At 41.5% G+C, this 10555-nt stretch overlaps 2 protein-coding genes across 2 annotated transcripts; both read right to left on the bottom strand.

Moving 5' to 3' along the window:
• Window positions 1-63: 63 nt before the first annotated feature.
• Window positions 64-1426, bottom strand: npb (neuropeptide B). The gene is made up of 2 exons (XM_079681026.1): window positions 1100-1426; window positions 64-564 (listed from the first exon to the last, which is right to left on the bottom strand). The coding sequence occupies exons 1-2, from the start codon at window positions 1361-1363 to the stop codon at window positions 436-438; spliced, it is 393 nt and encodes a 130-aa protein (XP_079537152.1). The 5' UTR covers window positions 1364-1426; the 3' UTR covers window positions 64-435.
• A 1096-nt stretch (window positions 1427-2522) lies between these two features.
• sgsh (N-sulfoglucosamine sulfohydrolase (sulfamidase)) lies at window positions 2523-10550 on the bottom strand. Its single transcript, XM_079679362.1, has 9 exons — window positions 10267-10550; window positions 9234-9394; window positions 7411-7516; window positions 6955-7322; window positions 6318-6399; window positions 6031-6234; window positions 4711-4877; window positions 4424-4641; window positions 2523-2844 (listed from the first exon to the last, which is right to left on the bottom strand). Exons 1-9 carry the CDS (start codon window positions 10343-10345, stop codon window positions 2661-2663), a joined length of 1569 nt encoding a protein of 522 aa, XP_079535488.1. The 5' UTR covers window positions 10346-10550; the 3' UTR covers window positions 2523-2660.
• Window positions 10551-10555: the final 5 nt, after the last annotated feature.

The raw sequence follows: 10555 nt of genomic DNA, 5'->3' as shown, positions 1-10555 counted from the left end.
TAAATGTTATTTTTTCCCCCCAATAGTTGGATTTCTAAAGAAAATGTAAAGCAATACAACAGGTTACCAGTGTTTGTTCATTTTAATAGATAAAATAAATAAAATAACTTTCCAGGAAATCTGCTCTGCAGTTAACGTTCTGGACATTTAATACATTTTGGCAAGGGAGGGTACATGTCAGGGGTTTAAACAGTAAAGATGGGAAGTCACCTGGAAAGAAGATCAACTAACATCTCTTTTTCTACACAAAGCAAAAGGTATTTTCAAACAAGAGAACATTCAGAGTCCGCGGCGGTCCATCGTTGACAGTGATCAGGTTTTCCTCTGCGCTATCCCCACCTCACACACTCCTCCAGCCCCTCTTTGCTTTCCTTCATCTTTTGTTACAAGAGAGGCGCTCCCGGGGATCAGTGCGTGGTCCGGTCCGCGCGGGACTCACGCGGACAGGCAGTCCAGGGAGTCCAGGGTGAGGAAGACGTCCGCCTTACACTGGAAGGTGCCCGTCCCGTCCGGCAGCAGCTCGCAGCTCTTCAGGTTTGGAGAGATGTCTTTGACGCAGATGGCCTGCGGGTAGGGGAAATAATAATGAGAAGATTTAAAGTCAACATCTGGCTAAATAAGATGTCACATTTATGTTTGTACTTCTGAAACTAATCTTAGGCTTGTATTTTAATTTCGGTGGACTATTCCGTCTATGGTTTGCCATAAACACATCTTTTATTAGACAAATCCTTTATTTTAATTATTTTTATATATTTTTGTGCCTTTATTCGAGTGTTTTCCTGAGGTCGGCTAATGATTTGATATCCGTAAAAATGTTCCTTGGTTAATTTGTAAATGTTATCTTTTAGGGCGCTTCGAAGTGCTGCGCTTTTACGCACCAACTTTTATCATTTTAGATTAGTTTTTTAGTTTGTTTCGTCGTCTTTATAAAAGTAAGGGTAAAACAAGCTGTTGTGAAATCTTCAAATAAGTGTTGCTCTGTTGAAAATATTCCTAAACTTCAAAGCAAACTTTAAATAGCCTATGTGGTGCTGATGGAAAGCAATTGTTACGCGCGTCCCTTTCTAACGGAATAAAGTGAGCAGTCAGAACTCACCATGCTTTTGAGGATGGAGATCTGCCTGTTGGTCTCTGGGGTCACGTTGTTTCCCACCGTCTCCCCGCTGTCCACCAGCGTATCCTCGGACTCGGACCTGCGGACGTAAGGCGACCTCCTGATACCGGACAGCAGACCGGAGGCGCGCCCCACCGAGTAGTAGCTGGGCCCGGTGGACTGCTTGTACCAGGCTTCGGCTGGATGGCAGGAGATGAGCAGAGACACTCCGACGCAAACCACGGCAAACCTGACTGACCTCTCCATGTCTTGAACTGTTTTACGCAAAGGGAAAACGGCGCGTTTCTCGTCTGTTGTTTGTCAGAGGCCGACTTTATGTTTTGCTGCTTATTTGGAAACTTTCTGCTGCCTATATAGGCGTACAAGGCGACGTTATCGTGACCCAAGACGTTCGTCAAATCAAATTTGAGGTAGGCGTTTTTGGTTCTGTCATTGTGCGAGAGAAGGAAAAAAAAAAAAGACAAATCCGGATGTGTGTGTGTGTGTGTGTGTGTGTGTGTGTGTGTGTGTGTGTGTGTGTGTGTGTGTGTGTGTGTGTGTGTGTGTGTGTGTGTGTGTGTGTGTGTGTGTGTGTGTGTGTGTGTGTGTGTGTGTGTGTGTGGGGGGCTGAAGTCAGCCCTTCTCCGACGTCCCGTATACGTCTTTCATAATGACGTAAGTGGTCAAAACTGAAATATTTCCTGATTTACGTTAAGGAAGGGAAACTTTTTATGTCTGAATAAATTGACAAACTACTTGTTAGCTTTAAAATATACTGAATGTGAAATGGATCAAAGCATGACTTTAGTTTGATTTCAGCAGTGAAAGATCAGTTGATAAAAAAAATTCGATTCAATTTGCCTGATCACACAGAAAGTGCTCACAGGTGGTTTAACTGCATCAGTGCCTTCTTGACCGCTGCATGTGATAAAACACAACCACGCAGAATTAGTGGCTTCAAAAGGCCTCAAATGGACAAATGTATATACTCTTAAAAAACAATCAATGAATACAAGTGAATAATCGACTAATCCAAATTGTATTCCTGTTCCAAACACTTTTTACACGGATGGTTTGAGACTCAGTCTTACTTCAAAGTGAAGCTCGGAGGAATCAATACAAACCCTTTTCCCCATTGATTTGCCAACCTTACTGGTCATCATGATTTCCACCGTCTCTATCAGCAGATCAGTAGCACAACAGTGAAGGACGTAAACTAAGATGCATCTACTTTTGTCCAATTTAATAATAACCAAAACAGGTAAAACTATTGCTTTATATGAAACCAGGTTATGAGGGGGTCTGGATGATGGGAAAATTACTTTAAATGTATAGAGACAGATATGTAATGTAATAAGAAGGACCTCTATGATGAATTTATCTGCTTACATTAAGATCCTATATACAAATAAGGTCAAGCAATAAGGAAATTCACGTTTGTTTTTATTTTATTAACCATTAGAAGCAGCATAGAAAAATAATACTAGAGATTTATTAAGACAAATGTGTTCATGTAGGCGGACATCATGTCAATCCACATGAGTTAAAGCACCACTAGAGTCCATCAGAGTCCGTTGTAAAGAGGTCTGCAGTGCGGCTCTAGCTTGTCCTCCAGGACGTAGTCTGGCCCGCAGACCCAGGGGTCGCCGGTCTGCCACTGCCACTTCTGCAGACCCTGCCTCAGGCTCTCCAGCACGCCGCTGTAAGCTGGTTCTGAGGCCAGGTTCTTAGTTTCCAGGGGGTCTGTTCTGTGTGGGGGAGGAAGATTCAAACTTTAGGAACAGGAAGAATAAGATACAAGACACCATGGTCCTCGTATTCATTATAATTAGTATCAGATTTCCTGTTTATTTCTTTGAAATCTAGAAAATAATTAAGAAACTAATGGACAGTAAGATACATATGTGTTGTTTTGGATGAAGGTTTAATGTCTGCAAGAAATACAATTATTGTGGAAAAATACAAAAGGATATCTTATCTATTTTTAAGGACCAATAGTTAACTGCAACTTTTGTAAAAACACTTTAAGCCTAAAACATAACCAGCACGTGAAACCCCATTAACATACAGAAGCCATGACCTCTGTAACAGCCCAGAGTTAACACTTAAAACATGAATTATAAAGAAGTCTTGTTCTGATTCTGACTCTGATGAATGATGGTGGTTGGAACCAGGTTAAATTCAAGACGAATGGATTTCCTAATTCAATCAAATGTTTTAAACACAGTATATTCAATCAGTCCTAATACTCTATTACGTTTTCTGTTAGTTTTCCAGGTCAAAGAAAGATCTGACTCATCCGAACACAACAGAGAACATGTCTGTGCTCTGTTGTTGCATTAGTTCACATCAAGCAAAGGAAGGATTATTTGAATGTTTAATCAATATGATGTAATTTCTGTCATTTTGTCTCTAAAATATCCATCAAGAGTGAACATTTCTCCAACTGACTTGTTCGAACAAGCAACTGTATAAAGACGAGAGATATTTGATGACGGGGGGAGATAAAAACAGAGAGAAGCAAATCATCATATTTGGGATGCTGGAACCAGAAGATATCTTTAAATTGTGTCTTACAAAAATTATACTCACATTTCTGAATGTGAATAAATGTTCTGTGTGTCACCTGTCAAATTGAAAGGTACTCATTTTATTAACGTTAATCTAAATTGTATAGCCTGTACTTTAGTCCTTTTACATTTTTCTAATGTATGTATGGATCATTGTTATTTGTTATGATTACTTAGGCTATAAATGTACCTGCATTAATGTTTATAGCTGCGTACAAATGTAGCCACGTAGATTGTACTGCAAAATACAAATAGTAATAGGTAATTAAATCATCTACATATTCTTTTTTACAATCTGATGCCACATTCGATTGCATCTCACCATGTTGCTGAGTTCTATATCATTATCTGTAGATCCCTTTACAGACTGAATGCAGCTGTGTTGGCTTCCTTCAAACTGCTAGAGGTGCGTCTAAGGGGTGAACTACCATGAAGGGGGAGGGGCAAGGATTGGCAGGTCACGCTCGACGGAGCAACCTGTCTCATTATTTTTAAATAAAACATTGATAGGGAAACAATTTGTGTATAGTGCAAGAGAAGTGTAATTGTTCCCTCTTCTTTTAGCATATTTTCTACCTGTTAACCATTTCTTACATTTCCCTTATAACTAAATAGCCTTCACTTTGAATGATGTGTAGCTCATTTACACCAGAACCATATAGGTCAAGTCTTGTGATTGCTCTTTAGAGAGCTCATTTACCTAATGTGTGGTATTTATTCTGTGGATAATCAGTGACCATGTCTCCCCCCACCTCACCTGGAGTGGAACAGCTCCCAGCGCTCTCTGTAGTAATACTGCTGCAGGCTCTTGAACCAATGGGTGGGCTCGCTCAGCCGGGTGCGGTTCAGCAGGTCCTGGAAGGTGGGGGACACGTAGAAGTCCTGGTCGATGGGGAAGGGCATGCGGTAGTGCATGTTGTGGAGAAGGTGGTACGCCCCCTGGTGGACGGAGCGCATTGGGTAGTACATGGTAACCTGAAACAAAGAACACAAGTCAGGGCCTCCACTTCTTCCATGTGTACACCGTCTGACATCCTTACGCACCTCGTGCAGGGACTGGCTGCCGTAGACCGTGTTCCAGCTGCTGGGCTCCGTGACCAGCGCAGGAAGTAAGGAGCGGCCCGTGAGGTGCACCGGGGTGGAGCGGTCCCCGGGGAGTCTGTAGGATGGGTAGGGGACCGAGAGCCAGTCCAGAATGGTGGGGGTGATGTCTGCCACATTAAAAAGAAGAAGAGAAACAGTGAGAATTCACATACATGTCACTGTAAAAATGAAAATGAACTAGAAATTAGCAGGTTTTAAATGTTTTCTTGAGTAAGTGAAGGATCAAGCCTTGGATTGAGAACATTGTCCCACTTAATTAAAACTAAACTATTTAAAAAGGAATAATTAATCAACAAAAGGACTGATTAAGAATGACTCCCTCCGAATAACCTTGAACTCTTAAAGAGAGCTTTGTTATTCTCTCTCTTCAAGGTGATGCGGGTGAGTATTCAATAAAAAAAATTGTGCACTGTGTGGGTGAAGAACTCTTTTACGAACCGATGGTCAACAGTGTTGTTTTTGTTAACACCTGGAGATGCGTGGTTTTCATAGCCTTGGGCACTATATGACACTCAAACTCAATATTCCCCTCATTATTTCACTTTCTGCCTCAACTGCTTGATGTTCATTAAGCCATACTTTACTATTTAGTTAATATGTTGTAGTATTATCTTCTGCACACATTTATATTACAACCATTACTATTGTGATGTTTATTTATTTTATTTTATTTTCATTAAATCATTGCCTTCTAAGGGAATCATTTTCCGTTTCTCTTTTTATTTGGGATCTGCTGCTGATGCCTCGTTGATGAGTCTCCCTCTTGTGGCTGATTCAACACATTTACTTCTTGTTCATTTGAGAAGGCCAGTTGAGTAAACCAAGGCCTCTCTAGATCAATCTGAAAGCACGATAAACGGTCTTTGAGCATGTTTCTCTCAGTGATTGTTATGTTAAATTATTATTTTTCATGTATTGTACTTATTAAAGTATAATCGTAAATCTGAGACGATTAAAGAAAGAAAAACGCTTTTTTCTTGTATTTTTCTCCCCGAAAATCTCTTTACTTTTTTAGCTTGTAATCATTTTCTATTTGGTTTAACTTCTCACTAAGCATCCTCCAATAAGGCCACAACCTGTGATGAGGCGTCATGTCAAATAACATATTTGTTAATTTTTTACAAGGAGGATAGCCAAAAAAAGATCCAGAAACTGGAACCAGACCTGCTATGGATACTCTGACACAACAAGTGGCTAATAGACTTCTATCTATATTTTTTAAAAACCCTCCTCCACTTCTCTCTTCCATCCACCCCTCACCCAGTAGGCTGACGTAGGCCTGGCTGGTGCCACCCCAGCGTCCCCTGTGCTCCGGAGAGGAGACCAGCATGGGCTCTGCGGTGCCGGAGCGGTACAGGTTGGTCCTGCCGTTGGGGAAGGGGATGCCGTTATCTGAGCTGTAGATGACCAGAGTGTCATTCTCATAACCGGCGTCTCTGAGCTCCTGGAGAACTAAACCGATTCCTGCGGAGGAAAACCACAGCGTTATATCTTTGGGTGTTTCACAAGAATAACGTGTGTTTTTCTGTGCTGCAGGTGTTACAGACCTTGGTCCAGCCTGCTGACCGTGGTGTACTGCGCTGCCAGGTCGGAGCGTGCCACAGGTGTGTCCGGCACAAAGGGAGGGACCTAGGTGAGAACAGATACACATGTGATCAGCTCTGCATTCCATTCAACATCTGAAAACATTTGGAACATTTGCAATAATCAATAAGTCAAAGTCTGAGAGTTCGTGAATTTGTTTGATTAGGCAAGACACTACAAGTAAAAAAAGCCTTTTTCAGATATATTTTACTTACCTCAAATCTTCAATTTATCCTAAAAATGGTGTATCTAAACAACAACGTAGCATAACCTAATGCCTCATTTGCTCATTTTAGGCATAAGATTCCACGAAACCTGTAATATAAATAATATTTAAGATCCATGGTGATATATTTAGGTCAAATGTGTCCCCCTATCCTTGTGTTGTGTCTTCCTTTAATATCAGTATAACAGCAGCAGTAAAAGTGTGACTGCAAAATGGAAATACAAATGTTATCATCTTCAGTGAACACAACAAAAATGCTTTAAAATGTGCAGTTATATTTTTAAAACAGATGTTGATTCATATTTCAAAAGGTGATTATACTGATCAATATAAATGTGTTTTAGCTAATAACATTAAATCTGTATGGCACTGACCTTGACTTGCTCTGGTGTGTAATATTCCGGCGTCCAGTCAGGAATTCTTCCCATCCCCATTTCCCCATTCCCAAACTTCTCACAGAAAGCTCCGTACTGCGGCTGAGAGTGTCCACATCGGTGGGTGTCATGAAAGGCAACATACAGGAAAAACGTCCTCTCTTCATCTTTTAAACTGTCAGAATCATCCTCTCTTATTTGGCGTCTTTCAAAGGCTTCCTCTTTATGGGTCTGGAAAAACTTTCGCACCAGGAGCTTGATGCGGGTGATGTTCCTCCCCACCTGGAGGACAGAGTTGTTCTCCTCGGTGTAGGCAAAATCAAAGGGGTATACGGATCCAGGGCCGACATGCTTCTTTCCAATTATCCCTTTTGGAGGGAGAGAGTAAAAAAGGAAGTGTAGATTAAATTGGTATAAGAGCCAAAAGTTAGTAAGAGTAGTCTTTGTGTTTCTCACCTGTGTGTACGTTGGCCTGGCCGAGGAGCAGCGGCAGACTTTGAACTCCATCAAATGAGTTGAAGTGGTGAACACCCTGGTGAAGCCCATACATGCCGTTCTGGTGCTGAACACACACCAAACAGACATACAGTGGGGCAAAAAAGTATTTAGTCAGCCACCAATTGTGCAAGTTCTCCCACTTAAAAAGATGAGAGATGCCTGTAATTGTCATCCTACAGTAGGTACACTTCAACTATGAGAGACAGAATGGGGGGAAAGAATCCAGGAAATCACATTGTAGGATTTTTAATGAATGAATTGGTAAATTCCTCGGTAAAATAAGTATTTGTCACCTACAAACAAACAAGATTTCTGGCTCTCACAGACCTGTAACTTCTTCTTTAAGAGCCTCCTCTGTCCTCCACTTGTTAACTGTATTAATGGCACCTGGTTGAACTCGTTATCAGTGTAAAAGACACCTGTCCACAACCTCAAACAGTCACACTCCAAACTCCACTATGGCCAAGACCAAAGAGCTGTCAAAGGACACCAGAAACCAAATTGTAGACCTGCACCAGGCTGGGAAGAGTGAATCTGCAATAGGTTAGCAGCTTGGTGTGAAGAAATCAACTGTGGGAGCAATTATTAGAAAATGGAAGACATACAAGACCACTGATAATCTCCCTCGATCTGGGGCTCCACGCAAGATCTTACCCCGTGGGGTCAAAATGATCACAAGAACTGTGAGCAAAAATCCCAGAACCACACGGGGGGACCTAGTCAATGACCTGCAGAGAGCTGGGACCAAAGTAACAAAGGCTACCATCAGTAACACACTACGCCGCCAGGGACTCAAATCCTGCAGTGCCAGACGTGTCCCCCTGCTTAAGCCAGTACATGTCCAGGCCCGTCTGAAGTTTGCTAGAGAGCATTTAGATGATCCAGAAGAGGATTGGGAGAATGTCATATGGTCAGATGAAACCAAAATATAACTTTTTGGTAAAAACTCAACTAGACGTGTTTGGAGGAGAAAGAATGCTGAGTTGCATCCAAAGAACACCGTACCTACTGTGAAACATGGGGGTGGAAACATCATGCTTTGGGGCTGTTTTTCTGCAAAAGGGACCAGGACGACTGATCTGTGTAAAGGAAAGAATGAATGGGGCCATGTATCGTGAGATTTTGAGTGATAACCTCCTTCCATCAGCAAGGGCATTGAAGATGAAACGTGGCTGGGTCTTTCAGCATGACAATGATCCCAAACACACCGCCCGGGCAACGAAGGAGTGGCCTCTTAAGAAGCATTTCAAGGTCCTGGAGTGGCCTAGCCAGTCTCCAGATCTCAACCCCATAGAAAATCTTTGGAGGGAGTTGAAAGTCCGTGTTGCCCAGCGACAGCCCCAAAACATCACTGCTCTAGAGGAGATCTGCATGGAGGAATGGGCCAAAATACCAGCAACAGTGTGTGAAAACCTTGTGAAGACTTACAGAAAACGTTTGACCTCTGTCATTGCCAACAAAGGGTATATAACAAAGTATTGAGATGAGCTTTTGTTATTGACCAAATACTTATTTTCCAACATAATTTGCAAATAAATTCTTTAAAAATCAGACAATGTGATTTTCTGGATTTTTTTCTTCTCATTAAGTCTCTCATGGTTGAGGTATACCTAGGATGAAAATTACTGGCCTCTCTCATCTTTTTAAGTGGGAGAACTTGCACAATTGGTGGCTGACTAAATACTTTTTTGCCCCACTGTAAATACACTTGCACAAATGAGGTGTGTGTGTGTGTGCGTGCGTGCGTGCGTGCGTGTGTGTGTGTGTGTGTGTATTGTTACCTGTGGCAGGCCGGTGAGGATGGTGGAGCGGCTGGGGGAGCAGCTGCTGACGGAGGTGAAGGCGTTGCTGAACACCAGGCTGCGCTGGGCCAGAGAGCGCAGGTGGGGGGTGTGGACCACAGAGTTGTTATACACCTCCGTCTCAAAGCCGGCATCATCAGCTGGAAGAGGGGGGGAAAGCACATTCCTTAGCTCTTAAGCTCCCATGGCCATACAATAGTTACAAGTGTTCATCCCAATTTCTCAAACTCCAAGGTGAGTTCCTCAAATGTCTTGTTTGGCAGTCCACAACGCAGAGATAACCACTTGAGAAGGCAAGAAATCTGTGTGTTTGATAGGCTGAAAACAGCATTTTTCATGTTTAGTTTAAAGAAATACAGGAGTGTCAACATACTTTTGAACACATAGTGCATTTCATTATTCAAAGAGGTCTGTTAATGTGCCACCCCATCTATATCCTCAAGACTAGATAGCAGAACTAACCTGGGTAATGCAATTTGAATGATTGTAGGACTGATGTGTAGACCCCTGGTAGATCCCCACATAATACAGACTGTGGAATCTTGTGCAATATGGACACTATGTTTACAATACTGTGCAATAATCACCTTTTTCTGAAAAACCTACATTGTGATAAAAGTCCCAACATTTTGTATAATGTCTCAACACCTAATGTGAACTTATGTCACTAGGTTCTAAAGTGGCTGCTCCTCATTTTTAGCCATGGATGTGAACGTATATGTCTTATATATGTTTTTATTCTATTATTACTAATGCGTGTATTTATTCTCTATATTTAATAAGCTAGCTTATTCTTTATTATTGTATGCCTTTTTGTACCTGCTATGACACTTTTTGCTGTAACACTGTACATTTCCCTGCTGTGGGACTAATAAAGGAATTCTGATTGGTTTTACTTAATAAACTGGGGACTGAGTATACTGTAACAGCACATTTTATTATAGCAGCTCAAAGGCATTTAAGTATGTAAACCTGCCACGACTTATCACTCGATGTAAATGTAAAAACTCACCAATTATTAGAAGCACATTTCTCCTCTTTGACTCCCCGATGCTACATGATGCCAAGAGGAGAAGATACTGAAGAAGCATGATGATGTTTAGCTTTCCTTACTGTTTCCCATTAAAACTTGCTTTCTACATCTCAAACTTTCTGCTGGTTTGGCTAGGAAACATGTAAAGTGCGTCTAAACAATTATATTCAATACATGAAGTAATTTATCATTTAAAACAAGTAGATAAAATGACTTCTAGCAGAACTGTTGGCTACATCACGGATTTGTTTTCCCGTCTTCCTTAAAC

Source organism: Notothenia rossii (assembly GCF_949606895.1).
Source record: "Notothenia rossii genome assembly, chromosome: 1".
In the NCBI taxonomy this organism is placed as follows: domain Eukaryota; kingdom Metazoa; phylum Chordata; class Actinopteri; order Perciformes; family Nototheniidae; genus Notothenia; species Notothenia rossii.
Note: the sequence above shows the minus strand (reverse complement) of the source record. Positions and strands in the feature narration are given on the sequence as shown.

Excerpts from the sequence above, each read along its gene's own strand:
- sgsh (XM_079679362.1), bottom strand. The coding sequence starts at position 10,345 with ATGCTTCTTCAGTATCTTCTCCTCTTGGCATCATGTAGCATCGGGGAG. Across the intron at positions 6,400-6,954 it reads ACACACCAGAGCAAGTCAAG|GTCCCTCCCTTTGTGCCGGA; the intron begins GTCAGTGCCATA and ends GTTCTCACCTAG. Across the intron at positions 4,642-4,710 it reads GCAGCCAGTCCCTGCACGAG|GTTACCATGTACTACCCAAT; the intron begins GTGCGTAAGGAT and ends TCTTTGTTTCAG.
- npb (XM_079681026.1), bottom strand. The coding sequence starts at position 1,363 with ATGGAGAGGTCAGTCAGGTTTGCCGTGGTTTGCGTCGGAGTGTCTCTG. Across the intron at positions 565-1,099 it reads TCTCCATCCTCAAAAGCATG|GCCATCTGCGTCAAAGACAT; the intron begins GTGAGTTCTGAC and ends CCCTACCCGCAG.